The sequence below is a fragment of the Mugil cephalus genome, chromosome 13, assembly GCF_022458985.1.
Source record: "Mugil cephalus isolate CIBA_MC_2020 chromosome 13, CIBA_Mcephalus_1.1, whole genome shotgun sequence".
Lineage (NCBI taxonomy): Eukaryota > Metazoa > Chordata > Actinopteri > Mugiliformes > Mugilidae > Mugil > Mugil cephalus.
Genome location: NC_061782.1, coordinates 3,992,381 through 4,014,144, shown reverse-complemented (window position 1 = coordinate 4,014,144; position 21,764 = coordinate 3,992,381). Strand labels below are relative to the sequence as shown.

The 21,764-nt window shown below is 40.8% G+C and overlaps 2 protein-coding genes, 1 long non-coding RNA gene and 1 other non-coding gene across 4 annotated transcripts in view; 3 read left to right on the top strand and 1 right to left on the bottom strand.

Moving 5' to 3' along the window:
* Positions 1–679: 679 nt before the first annotated feature.
* Positions 680–5,027, bottom strand: LOC125019248. Its single transcript, XR_007114048.1, has 3 exons — positions 4,848–5,027; positions 3,677–3,810; positions 680–2,760 (listed from the first exon to the last, which is right to left on the bottom strand). It is a non-coding gene; the product is annotated as an uncharacterized LOC125019248 (long non-coding RNA).
* sdhaf4 (succinate dehydrogenase complex assembly factor 4) lies at positions 4,485–7,801 on the top strand. Its single transcript, XM_047603871.1, has 3 exons — positions 4,485–4,679; positions 6,701–6,814; positions 7,310–7,801. The coding sequence occupies exons 1-3, from the start codon at positions 4,601–4,603 to the stop codon at positions 7,417–7,419; spliced, it is 303 nt and encodes a 100-aa protein (XP_047459827.1). The 5' UTR covers positions 4,485–4,600; the 3' UTR covers positions 7,420–7,801.
* Positions 7,802–8,855: 1,054 nt separating this feature from the next.
* On the top strand, positions 8,856–8,929 carry trnat-agu. Its single transcript has one exon. It is a non-coding gene; the product is annotated as a tRNA-Thr (tRNA).
* Positions 8,930–11,286: 2,357 nt separating this feature from the next.
* The window catches only part of sertad2b (SERTA domain containing 2b), a 43,086-nt gene continuing 32,608 nt past the window's right edge, over positions 11,287–21,764 (top strand). The window contains exon 1 of the mRNA XM_047603605.1: positions 11,287–12,221. The gene's annotated coding sequence lies outside the window, so the exon portion shown is untranslated. The remainder of the gene's footprint in view (positions 12,222–21,764) is intronic.

The window sequence follows — 21,764 nt, the reverse complement described above, 5'->3', positions numbered from 1 at the left end:
GGCCAGGTCAACACCTTGTGCTGTTCTTCATGTTTTGTTTTTTTTAGTTGTTCTTAAAGCATTTGTGTGTGTGTGTCTGTGTCAGGCTGCCTCCTGCTGGGGGGTCATTGTTATGGGGTGGGGGGGTGTCTGGTCTGGTCTAGGTGGGGGCTACATGTCTAAGTAACATCCACATGAATGAATCCCAGGTCTAAAAGTTTCCCAGCAGAACACTGAATTGTCACAAGATGGTTTTAATGTTATTCACTCGTCCTTGTCAGTGGTCATAATGTTGTGGCTGATCAGTGTGTGTGTGCACTTTCATCCATGTGTGCACAAAAAAGGATACAACAACATATTTTGGACACTAACCTTCATTTTCCTCTGCAGAGCTGATGGAAGTAAATTAAACGCGTCTTTTTTTTTTTTCTCCACACATAAATCGTTCCGGGCGCCACCATGTATTTGATTTTATGTGATTTTTTTCTTATTGGCTGACGCTGCTCACTCAAACCACGACCTGAACGTTTTTTTTTTTATATCTGTGTGAAAACGATGGCGACGAGCAACACGTGTGGAGTCTCGAAGACCTGCCGCTACAACACAAAGCACTAAATGTTAAGAGCACAATTCAGTTCACATTAGAAAACAACACTAATATAACGACTGAACCCAGACCTGTATTCGTTTTTGTTACATGTAAAAGTCACATGTCAACAGTTTGTTTCCACATCACAGAGTAAAAGAATATTATTAATTTGGAGTTGTGCAAAAGTGAGTCCAATATTTACCCTGTTTTAGCTCTGGTTCGTTCTCCTCCAGCTCTAAATGTGTCTGTCTGCCTGCTGAAGCCCACAACAGAGCTCATCCACCTTTACTGTTTCATACATTTGTAATTATAAAAACATGAGTTGTAACCTGTTGGGTTCTTCTTTATTTGCTTGATCTTGAATCCCCAGGATTTTTGATATTTTACATCCTAAATTATATTGTGATTATCAGACATCAGGCCACACTTTCCAGGTTAATCAATCTGTGGATGATACACACACACACTGAACCTAACAAAAAAAATAAAAGAAATAATGAGAGTGTCATAAAAAAGGGTTAAATAAAAACTTTATTTATATTAACAACCTGAAATGAAATCAATTAAATGAGTAATAAGAAGTTTTGGTCCCTGCAGACTCCAACTATTTACTTTAATCATTCCAATCAATGTTTTTTTTCAGTTCAACAAATCCAATAAACCATGAAAGCGCACCAAAATAATTTTTATACTTCTACACCAGACAATGCAGAATAAATATCTAATATTTCTTAATATATCAGTCACATGGGTCTACGTAAAACAGAGTTTACAGCAGATCCCTCCACTTTATTTAGCTCATTCCAAGATTTCGAATGAAAAAATATGCTTTTATTTAAATGAAAAGCTTCACTTTATTTTTTTTTTAATGCAGAATGACACAATGGAAAGAATGTGGCCTCTTAAGGAGGTTGAGTTACAGCTACAGAAGCTGCAACTTCACCTACACGATTCCACGATGGACGTGCACGGAGGAAAACTAATATAAAGACCTCAAGATTCCAGCTACACTGGTTGTACAGAGAACAGAAGCGTTAATGTGTCTCTTTATAACGACGATGAAGATCACGAGCCATGAATGTGGCTCGTGATAAAGTCGTTCCATATGCTACTGGCATCGCACGTCCAGCATGAAACTGTCAAAGGCTTAAAGCCTGAGGAGTTGATTATCGCAGCTTCTACCACTGAACATCGCAAAAATGCATTGTAGGCTGGTTAATTCAGCTACAATACAGCAGAGCTAAAACTGAAGTCAGTTTAATAAATTCATAGGTTCACTTTGCTACAGCTAACGAGATCCAATACAGCAATAAATCCTCTATTGACTGACTTATATTAATTAGCTTAATACAGACGTATGTCACGTGTTAATCAGAATCAAAGTTTGATGTATAAATATATATTTATATATATGATGCCCTCTCCCAGTGATGCATCCATTTAGATTCCTGTTGTGTGTCCAGTAACTTTGGCTCCACTGCGTCTGTGAAGGTTCTTCGTCACCCGAAGAACTTGATGCGTTTTCCTGAAAGCGTTTCCAAATCGATTGAGTGATTGAAAACAGAGCTGACGGAGAAGAAGCCACTTGGTGGCAGGAGAAAACGCTGAAGAAAACCCAACGAGTCCAGCTGCTCTCGTTTCAGCTTTGTTTTCATTTATTTATTCATTTAAAATATCATGTGCCTGCGTTTGTATACACATGTGCAAAGCGTGGACCTGCAACAAGGAGACACAATGAGGAACTCTTCACGTTGTGTCACACTCACCTCACGTCACACTTACGTCATGAGCACTTTATCCTGACGTCTGAGCCACTGATATGTTTTTCTTATGTTTCTTTCATCCCACACGTGACCATTTATTCATGGAAATCTCCAGAGGAAATCTTACAAAGATTTGTCCGATGAATAGAAAAAGGGCCTTTCTTTCAAGTTCTTTTCCAGACTGTACACGTTTTTTTTTTTTTTTTGTCTAAAACATCTAAATACATACTGCAGCCTGTGTTGCATGCTGAGCCAGCTGTAAAGTGTGAGTGTGCGCTCGTGTGACATTCTCCAGAACAGCTCTCTTAAAAACGTTGAAGAGGAATGTGAAGGAGAATTTCTTCATCTACTCTGAAATATCAGCCCCTCAGCGTCGGCTGCTGAGCTGCGCTGAATTCCTCAGACACACACAAGCACCAGCTTTTACTCCTGGGGGAGTTAAAAAAAAAAAAAGCAAGCTGAGAAAGAATATAGCACTCTGCACGCCGCGGGCTGTTATCTATCGACTGATACTGCAACACGTTCGACACTTTTCAGGTTCTGTGAAACTACATTTAGCCAGAGTCACAAAGAGACGTTCGTCCACGGAGTCAGTCTGGTTTGCATGAAGACAGACACCAGATATTGATTTTTTTTTTACTAATTATTAGTCTGAAGTTAACTGTAAAATAAGGTAAGTGCGGATTATGGTTCATTCTTTGACCTCAGAAACACATCTCCACTTACCCTCACTTTCATAAGCAGAGTCATTATTTAGGCTTTTTCTGTAATAACTGTGCATGAGGATGAAGAAGTTTTTGGGCCATCTACAGAAAGACCAAAGGCATCAAAATAACTATATTTTATACCCTGAGATTAAAAAAAAAAAAACCTCAGTGCACAGTTTCTATGCATCACAATTAAGGACTGTACTTTTTTTTTTTTTTGCAGAATCAGAATAATCACACAGCAGGAATTAGTTTTGGTGGTTGGTTACAATAAAGTGCAAAACAAGTGCAATATTATACAGCCCAGTTTACATTCTAATTTGTATATAGTGTCCTTTTTAGTTAGTTTGTTGTACATGCCTTGTCTAGTTTAGTTATTTCTTGAATATTTATCTTTTGCACTGATGGGAGAGCTGTACCTAAATTTCGTTGTGCAGTGTATATTGTTATATTCTACCCTGCAATGACAATAAAGACTCTAATCTAATCTAATCTAAAATAGAACAACACAAAATATATGAACAGAGGAGGAACTGTTCAGACTGAAAAATATGTGCATTATTAATCTAACACATGTAGACTCATCGTTTACGAAGGAAATGAACGTAACCTTTCCTCAGATGCATGTGTGAGTTTACCTCTTTGCTTCTGCTGCTCTTCTTCATCACGTCCTCTTCCACTTCCCTCTCCCTCTACCACGCGAGCTGGTTTCTGCTCAAGGTTTCTTCCTTTGCCACCATCATCTTAGCGTTCGCTCGTGGGGTTTCTGGTTCTGTGGAGAGTGCAGAGATTGCCATGTATGAATAAAACTGAAAGGAACTGCAGTAAATTAAAACTAAACCGAAACAAAACTACAGCTCCTGTAGAGCTCAAAAAGACTAATTGCTGGTTTAATTCTGGGGTTTGGATTAATTCAAGTCCATATTTATAGAAACAGGATTGCAATACAGATTTTACAGTCAGGCGAAAGAACCTCAAGACAATTTGGAGTTGGAGATCCTAACTAAATTAAGCAAACAGGCAAATATGACCCTCGTAATATTCTAATGTTCTTTCAAAACACTAATGTGAGATGTGTGAAATTCTCAAGCTGTTTCTGAGTTAAAGCATACACTACAAGAATGTATGTATTACAGATATTGTTGGTCTTTTGAGGAAGAAAGGTGCATATTTACTGTGACATATGGACAAGTTTCCACACGTGAACCTATATTAGATGAATAAATAGTTCCAACCTTGTGAACCGAGATTAATTCTGCTTTTTCCTTAGCATCTCTAGCCTCTGTTGGTAGGTTTAATTTTTTAATAATATGACTTCTCGCTGAATAAATATCTAAATAATAAATAATTGGTAAATTAGAGACAAAAGTAAGTGACAGAAACAGACACGTAACAGTGATCTTATTCGGGGCTCTGTCGCCCTCTGGTGGCTGCACTATCTTGTCGCTATTTCCTGTCGCTGGATGATGACGAAATTTGCGACGCTCGACGAACAACAACATCCCTTAAGCGTGTGACCACCACTGAGAGAAGTTGTCGGGTCGTGTTGTGTCGCTGCCGACATGTCTCTGCTGAGGTTAAGCGCTTCAAACTGCAGACGTGTTGTGTCTCAGAGTCTCTCCGGGCCCTCGCTCTACACAGGTCAGTGCGTTAGCTTCAGTGCTAGCTGGGCTAACGCTCAGTCTTCATCATTCACGGCGTTTTTGTTTTGTTTCAGCGACAGTCAAACTCTCACTTCTTACGTCGTAGTTGCTAATAGAAGTATCACGGTTTAATATATTTGATATGTGGCGTAGATGTAGCGTTTACCAAGGTTACGTCGGATCTGGAGGTCGCTGCATGTTATGAAATCTGCAGCCTGTAGAGAAGCATCTTATAGAATCAAGCCTCATTTCTTCTTCTGTGGTTTCAGACGCATCCAAGGCGCATTGCTGCCCTCTACTGTTTATATGCGGTTTCTGCTAGTGCTTGATTATATTGTGTAGTATTTATGCAATGGTTTTTTTTTTTTTTTTTTTTTTTTAACCTCGATTAACTCAGTTTTAAACATGGGTCTCTATTTAAAGTATATGCCTGAAGTATTTTTTAACTTACCTATGAAATCACCTTTTCCTAAGCTAAAGTTTTCATTTTAAAGATTTTAAACCAATTGTGTCTCAGAATGAAATGCTTCCCTCTTACTAGGTAAAAAAAAAATACTTCTCAGTCATTTTACTTAAAGAAAAGATTATGGATATGGAAAGTTCAGATTACCATCTTCAAGGTCACATAAACAAAATTAGTTTGCCCACACACACCGTACTACACTGTCTCTAAAACCAGCAACTAAAATGATTATGAAACCAAAGTGTACATTCAGTAATAGGCCTAATGCAGTCCTCAGGTTCGTTGTGGCCCAGAACTCAATGGTCGCTTCACCAGTATGTCTTACATTGCAAAATTACGTCTGTCACAGTCTCTGGCTTTCCACATTCATCCCAGTCAAGCCGGATTCCTCTTGCGCATTTATTCACATGCTTACAGTACAGGTGCCAGGAGAAGCCAAAAAGGATGCACTACCAAAAAATAACAAGTTTATTTCGTGTTTTTTAAATTAAACACTGAAAATGGAGATCATCAGAGACCACTCACACCCTCTCAATAAACTCTTCAGACTGGTGCCATCAGGGTAATGGTACCGGAGCATAAAGAGCAGCACTAACAATTCAGTTCCATTCAATTCAAATCACTTTATTTGTCCCCACGGGGCAAATTTAAAGGGCACGACAGCAGCTTAAAGGACACACAAAACAAAACAGCCCGCACCTTTCATCTGTTTTTTTGCTAAGTCTGCACAGATCTCTGATAGAAACACAATTTCATTTTTTTTCCCGTTACAATTGTATGCATGTGGAAATGACGATAAAGCTTGATTTGATTTGTAATTTGGGAAAAATATAAAGAAAAATGGTTTATGAGGGTCTGAATATGAGAAGCTGAACTGTGGCATTTTGATAGTTTTGCTGATTTTCTCATTAATTCTCTACTAAATTGTAGTGGTAGATTAATAATGTGGTAGATTAATAATGTGGTAGATTAATAATGTTATTCTTGTTGGCAGTGACCTTCACTGTGAACAAGAATAACATTATTAATTTAGCAAATCTATGAAGGAAAAGGTTTTATTTTATTTATTTTTTTGATAGTTTGGGTGATTTTGTCAGCGAAAAAATGTTTTAAGCCTGTTTGAATATGAGAAATTGAACCTTGTCAAAACACATTTCGATAGTTTGGGCCATTAATTTTCTTCAAAAATGTCCAGTAGACAGTAACTTTCAGTATCACCTGTGAACAAGAATTAAATCATTAATTTAGCACCTATTAAGGAAAATATATCTGAAAATAAGAAGTTGAACTAAGTGTCAGGATGTTTTTAGATTAATATTATAGATTAAGGTTAATATACAGTAAAAAGACTTGACATATTATCCACTAACAGTCACTGTGAACAGAAATCAAGTCAGTATAATTTAGCAAACCATTTATTTCATAGATTTTTTTTGTCCTGTATCATAAGTACACAAATAGATGTGTAAGCTTGACTGGAATTCTGTGAAAGCTGGCCCTGTTTTTTTTTTTTTTTCTTTTTTGAAATGGTGTTTTTGGTTTGCTGTGTTTTCCAGGAAGCCTCCGGGCAGCCAGCGGAGCGGTGAAGGACAAGGAGCCTCTGAAGAAGGCTCAAACCCCGCAGGGCCGGTTTGACAGCACAGAGGACAAGACTGGAAATGTCCTGGAAAGTAAGAGAGATGTATTTTAATTAGACACAAACTAGCGCTGGGCCGTATGACCAGAAATATGTATTTTTGTTTAATTTATTTTGACACATTTAAACATGTATAAACTGCTGTGTCTGTAATGACAATACCAGCACAGCCAGCTACCGTAATAACTGTAGTCTGCGTGCAACATATTTTTTTCTCATTCATAAAAAGCTAAAATTGGGAGACACTCTAGGGGACAGCTATAACTGGGGAACAGGTCGTCCAAAATGGGGACGTCTGGTCACCCTAACAAAAAAAAAACAACCCTTCTGAAATTCATATCATAATGGAAAAATACTGGTATTCAGTATGAACCGGTATCTGACCCGTTGACCCAGAGGTAGAATTCCTGTGAGACTGATCCGGCCCATTATTACAGGCAGATGAAATACTTACCCCAGTAACAAGGGCAGATGAATGGCAAATGAAATAATCTCTCTCTCAGTTAACTCTTCTGTTGTGGTCCTGCAGAGTTCCCTGATGACGTGAACCCAGTAACCAAAGAGAAAGGAGGTCCTCGTGGTCCAGAGCCCACCCGCTACGGAGACTGGGAGAGGAAGGGCCGCTGTGTCGACTTCTAGTCTCCGACCCGTAAATCTGACGCGGAGATGTTCTGTAGAGTCTGACGCACTTTTCAAAACCACTGGTTGCTTCGCTGTGCAGTCAAATGTCTGAGTTTCAGATCCGAAGGTGAGAATGAGGCAAACATACAAACCGGCCTCTATTAAACGTACGTCATGAGAAAGAAAACTAGGAGCAAATCGGGTTTGACTTCAACTCTGTGTGTTTTCCATTAACGTGGCTGTTATGGTTTTATGGGTCATGATAACTCGTCTCTGCTGTAGAGTTAAGGACTCCACCGACTGTGTGTAACATATGGTTTTCAGTTTGATCATTTATTTGTGATGAGAAGCTTTATCTGCAAGCTTAAAAAAACTAGGAATAAAAGGACAAGAAACACGACCTGTGGTGTCACTTTTGGATTTTTTTTTTAGCTCTAACACACCTCAAACACATTTTATTCAGTTGCTATTATGGTCAGACCATAACGGGTTCCTCCTTACAATGAATGTGGAAAAACATGAGTGCTGGCATGTATGTGGGTGTTACTTTGATTACTGACCATAGACTTTATATAGATAGACGGCAGAACTGTTCCTCTAAAGCAAAGTTGTCAAACGTATGGGCTGCAGACCAAAAGCAGCCATATATAGGGTCTAATCCTGCCTGCAATATGTATTTACAAAGTGAGAAAATTACATAAGTAAAGCCAAAGTAAGTAGAGCTCCCCCTGGTGACTGGCTGCAGTACTGAATGGGGCGTGGCCTATTCAGTGACATAGGGTTACGCTCTGCCCTTTATTGTCATTATACAGTGTACAACGAGATGGGACAGCTTCTCCTTTTCAGTACAAAAAAACACAAGCACATACAAAATACCGCAAAGAATGAGTTATTTACAAGGATTTACAACTAAAGTGGAAATAATAATACTAAAAAAATATTGAAAATATACAAAAAATAAAATGCACGCATTGTTTTCTTGCAGCAGCGTAATATACTTGTGTTATTTCTAGTCTGTTATTGCACATTCTGTAATACAGAGGTTGTTGTATGTTTGGATTTAATAAATACAGGTCCCACCGAGATTTGAACTCGGATCGCTGGATTCAGAGTCCAGAGTGCTAACCATTACACCATGGAAAAACAAAAAAAACAAAAAAAAAAAAAACATTTTCTTGTTAGTGGCGGAGTTGAAATTGGGCGCTATATTAATCAAACGAAAACCCGAGTGAATCGGGAGGAAGTGTGGCCAAGATGGCGCCACCCACATGTCCGCGGAAATAGCGTCAGTGTTGTCAATGCAAGGAAATGGACACGGGTATTTATTTATGTTTGTGACCAACAGCAAAAGTCTTTCCACTTCTTCCAATACTCCTGCTGCCAGAGAGCATTACGGATTACTCCCTATAGTATTACCAGCTGTGACCACAGTGTATTACTTGTCGCGTCCACGAGGCGCTGTGGCTTAGTTGGTTAAAGCGCCTGTCTAGTAAACAGGAGATCCTGGGTTCGAATCCCAGCAGTGCCTTAATGCAACCTGAAAATAAGATAGGGGTTGCCGTGCTCCTTTTTGGCATGTGCATATTCAAATATCTCTATCAATATAGGAACAGAAGTTGCAGTAGCACAGTAACTGTAGTTGTTATTTCTCTGCAGGCATCGGCAGAGAACACACATCAGGTTTGTGTTACAGTGTTTCATAGCTACTTTGGTTCTCTGAAAGTACAGTAGGAGATGCATACATTAGACAATTTCTCATTTGCTATGTCCCTCTGCTCCTCTACCTCTAATTAATACATTTAGTCAAAACGTCTTGATGAGTTGCACATTCAGTAATTAAACCAAATAAACAATCTTCATGAAACTAAAACTAAGCCAAAGTAAATGCTCAAGTCAAAAAATAAAAATGACAACACCAGTGTTACTTTTGTGATGCTGCGACATGGACACAACGTTTTTTTATTCTGCTATTCAGACTGTTAAAGCTGGGCTTCTTTATCTTTAATCACTATTAATAGTCATGCCTACAGACTGTACTATTTATTTAACAGGCGAAAAGGTGGAACTGGAAGACCATCAACTGTTAATTTGATTTTTTTTCTAGATCAAATGAAAAACAGTGTCATCTGTAAAAGAGATAGGGATGCGTTAATGACATTTCAACCAGTGTTTAGAGTCAGTTTCTCTTAATCTCCTTCAGGATGTCACCATAGGTCTCCGCATGTCACTCAATAAAAACCTCCAAAAAATAAATAGCCTACTATTCTTTTTTAAAAAAGTGTTTGTTTGTATGTGTTTTGTGTCTCTTTATTGTATTGTCTCCCTTTGCAGGATTCTTCTTTTTCTTTTTCTGCAGCTGCTGCTGTTGTTGAAGTTCCCCTTTACTGCCAGCAGAGGTCAGTGTAAACCAGTTTATTCTCCCTTGCGCCACATATCATTGTTTATCAGTCCAGAATATATCACCCTGTCATTAAGGTGGCGGCGGCGGCGGTGGAGCTGTGAGACGTGAGAAGAAGCAGGTGCTGAAGAAAACAGGAGGGAGGCAGATCTGGCAAGAGTCGCTTCCAGATGTCTGACGGCTCGGGGAGGTTTTCAGAAGGCAGAGGGTAGCAGACATCCAGAAAGCATGTGTGTTGACGTCTGTTTATGTGTTTGTATGTATGTGCGTTTTGTTATTATTAAGTTGCTTTTGCTGATAACTCATGGAATAATCGGGTCATTTGGGTCATTTTGTCATTGTAAGCCTGGGTCCACCACCATGCTGAGGGTTAGGGGTGATTGTCTTTCTTTCCAAGCTGAGAACTAATCAGAGTTTTACACCATGACTTTAGAGACACTTCTTTTCAAGGTTTAGACTTTGTTTTGGGGCAAAGGTTATAATTAGGGTAAGGTTTGTGCACTTCGAAGAAGTTGCATGACTTCAGATTTTGCAGATGTTGCAAAGTTAAGATCAAGATTAATGTGTTTGACCCTTGAACTTGATGTAATGATTAATTAGAGGGCCTTACATTTTTTTTTTTTTGTTTTTTTTGCCTGCATATATTTATGAGTCTGTGAACAGGATTGTTGAGCAAACACAAAACTAGAATTACCGCCTCCCATTTGTTTGCCTCCATCACTCAGTCAAGTCGCGGTTCACGGTGAGTCCAGATATACGGAGAGATACTTAAGGCTATGTAGCAAAGACTGTGGAAGAAAATGACACAAGTAAAAGAGTAAACAAGGGTGTGCAACAACAGGACGTCACAGTGAAGTCTGAGCTTTAGCTTAATTACATGTATTTACAGATCAAATACTAATCATTACTATCATTTTTTAATAATATCTATGTCCAGGGTCATCAGGTCATACGATAAATACTTGGTTTATACTTCTTTATGAATCTATTAGAAGCCTACACATTAGCGTACAAGCATGGAAAAACCTCACTGACAGCATTTATACTTGTGAGCAGGTTGTGGAATATTATCTCATATTTTCTGGGGTTGGTTTAGGTTTAGGGTTTTTAAAGACCATTGGAGGCAGATACACACTGATACAGGCCATGTATCTTGGATATTTGCTTAAGGAAATGGTCAAAGAGAATAAATATTTAATTAATGTACTGATAGCTGGTTAAAAACAAGAAGAAGAAGAAAGGCTGTAACCAGGAAAGGGTTGGATGGACATTTACACAGTGGAGAAGACAACAGAACATGTACAACTGTACATATTTCACACACTGATTCACTGCAGAGCAAACAGCTATTAAAATATTAAATGCTGCTAAATCATAATGAATTAATATTCACTAGTGGAATATACAATAAATGTAGAATGTAGATGTTTTTTATATTATATTTTATTTCTTTTTGCTGTATTTGCTGTATGTGCTATCAGTCCCGCACAGACATGTTACAATAGCCCAACTTTCAGGACTGTAATGAAATATTATCATTATTATTATTATAATTTCTCTAATAAATCGTGGTTTATATCTTTATTGTGGGATCAACGCCTATTCGCTGTGGTCGTGTCACGTGCGACCTCTAAGCACCGCCCACCTGCCTTTAATGGTCTACGGGAATGATTTCCGCACACGGACCGGAGGTGAGCGTCCCTTTAACCCGCACGCAGGGGGACTGTGGAGCGGCTGTGGGCTGTGGGCCTGGGCCCTGCGTGACTGACTGCTCGCCTCCGTGCCGCTTCCGCACCCGCGCCATTGGCCGCCGCCGCTCCGTGGGCGGGACACGAAGCTCTGACTCAGCTGTGAGTCACTGCACGACACGTCTGTCACACACGGCCTGTCGATGGATCCACGTACTGTGGGAATTTATATACGTTCATCCAGGGACGAGTAACAAAAACCAGACTGACACAAAATAAAAATAAAATGACCTATAAGTAGATATCACGGCGTGTATATAATTAATTGGTTAAAAAATAAACAATTGAATTATTAGGATAGGTAAAATGTGTATTTGTTCTGTGCCCCGTCGTGCAACTTGCGTAAATGTTAGTGGAAGTGGAATGCGTAAATGGTGAAGCCGTGATAAGATTTAATTTATAATCGTGTACATAATTTCAAATGTGTAGTGAGCCGAGCTGATCGAGCCGACTACAACCCACGGATAGAGGAAGCTCGTATTCTCCATTTGCTTCCTGACACGTGAACGCAGCAGCAGCAGCCTGCTGTTCTGTGGCAGCGGAGGAGACGTGGGACCGAGTTCGTGCGGTCCATCAGTGTTCTTCGCCAGGACTGAACCGTGCAGCGGACCGAGCTTTCTACCAACACACCTGCTCCTACTGTAGCACCGTGCTGGACGAGTCCGTCTCAGAGGGTGAGTGTTTCTCACTGCATCCGAACTCCTGTTCGCCGACCCCGCGTCTGGTTCACTGGAAGTTGCGCGTCTCTACTTCGTCCGTTCGCGGATTGTCTGTCGTGTGCGCGTCCGTTGATGTCTCCTCGCGTCAAACGCCGCGAACATTTCAGAAAGTGTGTTCGCCGTGACAAACACCGAGACGTGGAAGAAGTGCGTCCTCTCCACGGCGTTCACAAGTCGAACCGTGGGTCGTGGAATTCCCGTTACGCACGCGTTGTCGAACTGTCGCCGACCTGCACTGGGAAAATATGAATTTATCGGAGGTCACGCGTTATTTAAATGTAATACGTGACAAACAAAGTATATTTACATGTTTTATATATGATTTAATGGGGTTCTTCAAATCGGCATGAATATGACAAGCGAAACATGGAGTAAGGTGATAGAATATGGGAATGTAACTCAGATTTATTGGTCAGGTATGCATGTACACATAAGAGGTATACCCCTGGAGCAGTGAACAACCATACGATGCCTTGCTCATGGGCATTACAGCCACTGATGTAGTGTGGATTTGTTTGACATTCTAATCCCATGTCCATTTCCAATCTAGTAAATGTGCCATTTGTCATTTTTTTTTTTCTGCTGAAAGAGACAGAGAGACTGATGTCAGTCAGTTGAAGTATTATGAAATCAGTCCACACTGTTCCTGAGCATGAGCCAAGATCAGTTTGATTAGTCAGGAAGTCCATTTGGAAAAGGTTTTAATAGTAGTGAGACCTGAGCCTTTCAGGGTTAGACGAACACTAGTGATGTTCTTACTTGATGTTCCGAGGAAAACGGCACACATGTCCTCTGTTCTGCTGCCTTATATAACCGAGCTGTCTTGAAGCTCACACACACCATCGCTGACTGACAGGCACATCCCGATGCCTCAGTGCAGCACAGAACGCCCCACTCTGTGTGTGTGCGCGTATGTGTGTGTGTGCGGTATTCAAATTATTATTGCTATTAGTCACATGAATCTTACACACTCATAGCTGCATGTGCTGACAACAGATGTACGTGTGTTGTCGCATCAGTCTGATGGTTCCAGAGTTGCACTCGATTCCACGAGTGATAAAAGGTTCACAGGTTCCATTTAAATAACAGAGCCGGAGGAAAAGGCGGAAGATTAACGCTGCAGAGCTTTGTTTTGTGTCCTCTTCCACTATCAGCTGTGTCGAGACTCTTGATTCATCTGGTGACTTTCTGCAGAGACCTGACTTCTGATGTAGTGTACTCACCTAGTATGAAGTTAGTCGTAACTACCTTGAACAAGTACCCACCTGTAAATCATTACATATGCATCAATACATTGGTTTCTACTGTTTAATTCTTTCATATAAAATCATATATTAGATATATCATGTTGTGTTCCTGATAATAAAAGTCCTGCATCTTTTCCTCACGCCGTCCTCACCCTGATATTGTGTGCGTCTCCTGCTACACTCAGTTTCAGTTTCATTCCAGCCAGAATGAGTGTGGTGCCGTCAAATGGCCGTGGCTGCTGGCGGAACTTTGTCGACGGATTACACAAGCAACCGGGCTTCTAATTTAGCAGCTAATCCAGATTAAGGTGCCGTGGTTTCGTCTGTGTCCCCGGCCTGGGGCTCAGACGCTCCGGCCCGTCTGGCAGACAAATTCTGCCACCGTCCAGCAACCGCTGCCGCGTTTTGGCGGGATGGAACCATGAAACGTTCCGAGGCCTTTACCGCTGCTCTCGAGCAAATTTCAAATAAATCTGAAAATTTTATCGTTTTAAGAGTGAGAGTTTCTGTTCCTAAATCCTTCCTCGATGGGCAAATCTCGATCCGGTTCACGAGCCACACAGTTGTTCCGCTGTTGACGCGCTGAACTGAAGAACAGCAGAGATGCACAAGGCAAAGCAGCTGGTGCATGAAGTTAAGTGTGTGTGAGCTGATTAAATGAACTGAACTCTGCAGTGCAGAGATCAAATGATCCACAAACAGCGCGTCCACAGGTTGAAATCTTTAATTGAGCATCTCCTCGACGTTCCTGCCCGCTCGTCTGCTCCGGATGTCCTTGAACTTGACACTAAACTCGAGCTCACTCGCTCGTTTCGCGTTGTATCCGGATATACAGTATATACATACAGGATAAAGTTCACCAACTGTGTAAGACCGTGGACAGCTGCTGCATTTCTTCCTAACTGCTGGTTAGTGGTTGAGTTTTTTTCTGACCTTCTCCTTTTAATGCATTTGGCATTCAGTATGGAGAATCTGACAGAGACTGAAAGAGAGGGAGAGAGGGAGGGAGAGCTCTGTGAACTATAAATAGACAGTGGGAGAGTGGTTGTGATGATAGCATCACCACACAATAATCCCTCAGTAAGACTGGCGTTGCTCCTCCGCACGACACTAGAACAGTGAGCAGGTATCCCCTCTAATTTCCCCATAAACGTTGAGCAGGGTTATCTGGACAACCTGAGCTCACAACCCTCTGCTCCCTGCCTCTGTGTGTGCATGCTTTGTTAAGCTTGTTAATGTGGACCTGTGGGGTGAAGGAACATGTTTCACTCAGGTCCCAGCAGTCTGAGCTCATCACGATCCTTTTAAATTTGTAGCGTGGACGGAGGGTATTGGCAGCAGCCAGAGGCGCGCGTTGCGTTCCCGCGGTGTTGTGGGCTTTCGCTGCCATTTGTTGAATGTCATGCCGGACTCTCGCTCAGTTTGTTTACATGCACAGCTTAATCGAGCTATGCTTTCCGAATGCGGTTCTTTTCCCGGTTTACATGCAACGGAGAAAATTGAATAGCTGATGGGAAAAATGTCCTCCTCCTCCACACTAGGTGGCGACAGGTGTCTTCAAGGCGGGTTAATACGGCCTCCTTTCTGGTTGACCTGTTGCTGTAATGGATAATAGTTCAGCTTTTTCAATGTTTGTGCTACGTATGGTGCAGATAAGATGGCGCTATCCCTCAGGTGGTTCTTTGTCCAGTTAAAGTCTGATTAAGGCGTATACTTGCTGGAGAAAATCGATTTCCAATCACATTATCTGGGTGTCTTAATTGGATAAGGAGAACTCTGATTTTAGTTGGAGTAACGTGTTTACATGCACATAAGGTGTCCAGTTAAAGTCGGATTAAGGCAATAATTAGTTAATTAGTTTTTTCATGTGCATGTAAACGCACTGACTGTGACTTCACCTGACGTCAGATAAACTAGCTACCGCCAGTTTCAGCCCCAGACACAGAGATTGTCTGGAAGCTCTAACTGCAAAATTATGAGAAGGGATCAGTTGAGGTGATCATGCAAAGCTTGTTCCTGCAGAGCCGCTGACGGTTTTTCTAATTCCGGTCCAACAATCTGCTGCTACAGAGTTGCAAATTTTGGTAGCTATTTTGGGCGTGCCCGGTTCCGGAAGTGAGTCCAATTCGTTTTTCTCACAGAAACTGTTGGTGACTCATAGTTGGAGGCTCTTCTTTAGCTTAGACAGAAACACTCTTGGTTCAGTCATCTGATGACTAACATCTGCATTAAGTATTTACTCCCCCTGATAAAGGACAGGTGTAGGTGTAGGCCTAATAATTTCTTCCTATAAGCTCTGACAGAATCTAGCGACTGTGGCGCCACGTTTTGTTGAGTTCTACAGCTGTGGCCGCCTTCTTTTCCTCAGCATGACCCTGGGGGTCATGGGTAATGATGTGTTCAGTCTTTCTCTGCATGCCAAAATAACAAAACATAGATCTGGACCATCCGCTTCTTGCTTTGTAGGGGTCCTAAGTCCTAAAATGCTGTTTTGAGGGCCCCTAGTTTGTCTAACCACGATCAAGAGATTCCTAACCCTTGTGTGGTCCACTAAGATGCCACAGTCTATTAAACTTTCACGAGCGAAACAAGCTACATTTACAATTAAACATCTTAAGTCGAGCCACTCAGGCAAGTTAAAATGGTAAAAAACTATAAAAGGAAAATGAAAAGAAAATCCTCTTTATGTCAATAAATAAAACAGATTTTGAGTGAATAAGAAAATACAACAAGCCAACATCTATTTCAAAGTGCAACATGAAAACAAAACAACACTAAAAATAATGCTTATTTAAAATCCCAGTCTCACACTTACCAGGATAACACCTAATATATGTAAAGTAATGATAACAGTTTATTCACAGTAACAGTCACAGTGTATTGTCCTCTAAATGTCTGGCTTCCAAGTCATCGATGATGTCCTTATATGACTTCTACTTGTCTGTCTCATGGTTGATGCTGCCGTCCCGTCCAGTGGATGACCTCAGATAAGCCTTCATGATCTTCGGCTTTGAGAAGCTCCTCTCTGCCGAGGCCACAGTCACAGGCGGAGATTCGTTTCCTTTTCCATGTGACAGTGGCTCATGTTTTCAGAAATGGCAGATGTAGATGCGTTATGGTTTTCTGTCTCTTAGTTAATTAACCGGTTATTAGTTAATTAGTCAGTTATTGCTAAATTGCTAATCACAGTGGTTCTAAATGCCAGCTTGTTACTGCTTGAGCATCCCAAGGCTGTAATACACACAAAAAGCTTCTAGTCGTAACAGTAGCTGTTAGCATCTAGAAACAACAAAGGCTAACAGCTTAGCAAGGTAACTTTAGGGGTAACTTCCCTAATGAACAAGAAAGTCATGATGCCAATGGAATACCAACATTTTCTTAAATTTCATGTGAAGAAAAACGTTCGGGCCTTTCTGGGTGGAGTTTGCGTGGGGTTTTCTCTAGGTACTCCACTTTCCTCCCACCTCCAAAGACGTGCTCGTTAGGCTAATTGGTGACTCTAAATTAGCCAAGTGGTTGTTTGTCTCTGTGTTAGCCCTGCGATAGACTGGAGACCTGTCCAGGGTGTACTCCACCTCTTGCCCCCCACGACTCTAGTGAGGATAAGTGGTAGTAGAAGATGAGATGAGATGAGAAATCTCTAGATTTCACCATTAACCTCCATTCCTAAAACCTCTGACCCCTGACTTTTCTGAAAATTTCCACTTAGAAGGTAGCAAATGCCACAAGCAGGTTCTTCTCTCAATCTAACAGACTAATAATAAGATTGTGTTAAAATTTACCCTGCATGGCTACGCTAGGCTACAGCTAAGGATGAAGCTTGGTTCGACCAGTCCATGGAACGTTATTTGCTTTCAGAAAGATCTTTCCACCCAGGTTTTGACATCAAGGTGTACAGATTAGTAGCATTTGCACCTCATAAGGTGCAGGTGCAAAGATGGAGCTTGTACTTTCATTTCGCGGCGCTGCTTGTCAATCCACCATCACACTGAGTTGCGTGTGTGCATGTGTGCGCTCTGTGTTCTCAGTGCCTTTAAACAGAGCGCTCGCCATCGCCCCACCCCTTCAGGCACTGACCTCCTTTTCATTATTCACACAGCAGCACCTTTTTCTAGCTTCTTTCCTTGTCCTTCTTTCTCACAAGGAGATCCAAACGTATTGTAAAAATCGCAAAGATCAGCTGCGAAGGCGTTTAATACTTTATGCGCACGCTGCGTGATCTTCTGAGGTCTTATAATTGGCATTCGTTTAATTTTGAATTATTAACGTATATCTGCAGATACGCTGTCACCGCACAAGAAGTGGCGTTTTTTTTTTTTTTTTTACATAAAAAAAAAAAGGTGCAAAACATTTCAGCACCAGTACTTACAGTGGGTTTACGACATGCGTCAGAATGCACTTGGTATCTAATGTCTGAGGAAGTATTATGCAGCATTCAGAGATCCAGAGGAGGCAAGACGAAACACGCAGAGATCGTATACTGTACATGAGGAACACACACGGACGGGGGATCGGATGTCGGGAAAGCAGCGTGTTGCAGAGAAGGCCTCTTAACGGGAGCCAAAAAAGCAAAGAATTAATAATGGATGAGGCTGCACTCAGATAGACAGACAGACAACTAGATAGATAGATAGATAGATAGATAGATAGATAGATAGATAGATAGATGGATAGACACAATAAAAGAAGCCACACACAGATGTTGAGGCACTGCGTTGTTATCATGTTACCTCCCTCGGCTCTGTGACTCATTGCCGCACTACCTGTATAGTGGCCCATGTTACATCATGTTCTCAGTTGGAATACCCCCTCCTACACACTCTTCCTCCAAATCTGCAAGACACTGAGAATATGCAGCTCAACGCTCAACACTTAACGCCGCGGAGTCACACAAATCCACGTATCATCCAGATACCGCAGGCGAACATCTGGAAAGCTGCATGTGTGGAGTGGTCTAATGTTTAGTGAGGAGTCGCTGCTGAATTTTGACTAAACATCTTGAAATGAATGCCTTTTGTCATGTGTTCCTTTTTTTGGAATATTAATTATATGAGGAGTCATTTTTAAAATTGTATATCCTGGACGCAGCACTCACATCATCGAAGTTAGGTAATAATCAAGAGATAATCATCATGAAAAGCCTGAATACAGATGAGATGGATGAGTCAAAAGCACAGTATTAAAGATACCATGTTGTCAGCTGCTTATCTGTTCTTATAATTGTCAGGATCTGTTTTCATTTGTATCCATTTCCTACTTTACTTTGTAGTGTGTTGCTATTAGTTTTGCTTCCTGTTTTTTCCCCCTCCTCTGTGATTGTTGTCTCCACCCTAATATGTTTCACCTGTGTCTTGTTTCCCCATGTATTTGAACGCTGTCTCTAAACCCTCTCGTGGCTTTTCGCTACTTGTCTCCTGTGGATGATCTGATCAGATTAAAGAGCTTGTTTTGTGGACTATAAATTTTCCTGGTTTGTCATGTTGCACTTGACAGCTCTATTACAGTAAAATTAGCAAAACTCTTCTACAGCAGCAGCAGATTTTACTGTAGATGCCAGAGGCTAGTTAATGCAGGTACAGCTCATAGCTGGGCATTCATATGAGCTACCGACAGCAAGGAGTTTTATTAGAAAGGTGCAAGTTCTCTGCAGACTTTCTGACCTGTGGTTTGTTGGGGTCATAAGCCGCCTCGGAGAACCAGATGCACATAGAAGTACTGTCCCCCCATGCACACATAACTACATAACAATGAGAAGAATATTGATCGTATTTAGTCAGTCGACTTCTGAAAAGATAAGAGTAGAGATACATCTGCAACAATATTTATTTTTTTCTTGTCAGATTTCCTTTATTTGGGAATGCACGATATCCAAAAGACATAACCACGTGACCTGGTTTACTTGCTTTATTTATATAAATCAATGCAAATTCAGGAAACAATATTTACAGTAGAGATTTGCAGAAATGGGACGTTGTAATAGGAAAACCAGCGGACCAGAATACATAATTGATCTGGCTCATACTACTGCTCACACGCGCTGTTGTACTGCATTATTTTATATGCCTTTTTCTTAAGCACTTTATACCTTTATCTTATAAAGTCTGTTGGGTCTACTTCTCTGTTACTCATTCAGTCATTATCAAGTTGTGAGGTGTGTGAAATGTTATCAGTCCAGTCTTTAATGAGATGTTGAAAGCGTGTTGCGTGCTTATGTAGCAGATACTGAGAGTGTACTAATAGGGCGTTGTTACGGCCCAGTCAAGGGGTATGAGGACGTATCACAAAATAAGTAGGCGAGGAATGCGATGTGCAGAAGATATGAACCTTTTATTTACACCCCAACACGCAACTAGTGACAAGTTATTTTCTTCAGGGTGAACCCAGACCAAACAACCCAAAACTACAACCAAACGTCAGCTAACTCATTCCCAAACCACTAACTAAACCCTTTGTGCAACAGAAGAAATAAAAGGACATTTGATAAACCTAACTCCCTAATCCCTAATTACCTTGCTAATCACTTTAACTAAGTCAATAATGGCTAGTTAGGGATAACTATCTTAAAAATTGCTTTGCTATCCCTTTAACCGCGTCAGCAATGGCTAAAGTTAGGCTAACGTAAGGATAACTAGAAAGCTAATCACTTTAACCGAGTCAGTAATGGCTAAAGTTAGGCTAACGCTAGGATAACTAGAAAACTAATTACTTTAACCAAGTCACTGATGGCTAAAGTTAGGCTAACGCTAGGATAACTAGCTTAAATATTACATTGCTAATCACTTTTATGAAGTCAGTGATGGCTAAAGTTAAGCTAACGTTAGGATAACTAGAAAGCTAATCACTTTAACCGGGTCAGTAATGGCTTAAGTTAGGCTAACGCTAGGATAACTAGCTTAAATATTACCTTGCTAATCACTTTTATGAAGTCAGTAATGGCCAAAGTTAGGCTAACGCTAGGATAACTAGCTTAAATATTTCCTTGCTAATCAATTTCACCAAATCAGTAATGGCTAGAGTTAGGCTAATGTTAGGATAACTAGAAAGCTAATCACTTTAACCAAGTCAGTAATGGGTAACTTAGGATAACGTTAGGATGACTAGCTGTAAAATGACCTTGCTAAAGTCATTATAATGCCTAAAGTTAGGGTAATAATAACCGTTGTGGGCTATATTTATTTTCAGCAGCGCGTGGACTGTGATTTTTAACGTATGGCATTGAGGAGGAAAAAGCGTTTCTGGTCCAAGTTAATATTTATCAAGTTTTTGATTTACTTTATGTTCAAAATGTTCATATACTGCTGCTTCTTCACCAGTTCTGATGGTAAAAGTATTTGAAAATAGTAAAATGTTCTCTCTTCAGTTTATATCTTTGTATAATTCAGCCATCAAAAGCAGGTATTTAGCCTTGTCTTTAAATTGAAAAAAGGTAAAAATTTAATAGGCCGACATATTGGTTATCAGAATTTTTTTTATGTCCTAATATGGAAATTGGCATCAGCCCCATAAAATCCATATTCGTCGGACCCTAGTACTGAGTGTACACAGTGCAGTACAGTAGAATACAGTAGACTCTCAATGACTTGGTACTGCTCATTGAAAAAATCAGCCATGGCAAACGTTGAATGAACGAGGGAGTTTTAAGAGGCCAGCCGTGATAGTGGGATATTTGGCCTCCAGCCGCTGTATGATTATGGCCTAATGATTATATACTTTGTAATACAGTGCGGTGTCGGCTTGGCAGAAGCTCAACGGGCCGATATCTGCGCGAGTGGTGCAGAGTGGCTTTTGGGGAGATTACTGTTTGGGTCTCTGGCCGAATGACGACGTGTTTAACGCCATAATTTGGGTCTCCGAGTGGAAGCAGCGTGGGCACTGGGTTGCACACTCACGCAGCTGGCCGTGCATGTACATGCAGGCAAAACGCAGATGAAACGGCAGAAATGGGCTGGATTGTCGCTGTGGTAGAAAGGGGGATTTGCTCATGGTTCCCTCGTGACTGTAGCGCGGTGGTTTCCATCTGGTGGGGGGGGGGTTTACTCACCGAGGGCCACAGAATAAATCTGAGAGGTCAAACAGTTTCAGTCAGTTTAATCAAATTAACTTTTATTTGCGTTTGCAGTCATCTTCTGACCTCGCTGCCATTCCACATGCCTGCATGGAAAGCCCAAGATTGGCCATTTATCATTTATGTTTTCAAACTGCCACCATTAAAAGTAAATCAGAATAAGCATGAACGTAGCGATGGCTATCG

Excerpts from the sequence above, each read along its gene's own strand:
- sdhaf4 (XM_047603871.1), top strand. The coding sequence starts at position 4,601 with ATGTCTCTGCTGAGGTTAAGCGCTTCAAACTGCAGACGTGTTGTGTCT. Across the intron at positions 4,680-6,700 it reads CGGGCCCTCGCTCTACACAG|GAAGCCTCCGGGCAGCCAGC; the intron begins GTCAGTGCGTTA and ends TGTGTTTTCCAG. Across the intron at positions 6,815-7,309 it reads GACTGGAAATGTCCTGGAAA|AGTTCCCTGATGACGTGAAC; the intron begins GTAAGAGAGATG and ends GTGGTCCTGCAG.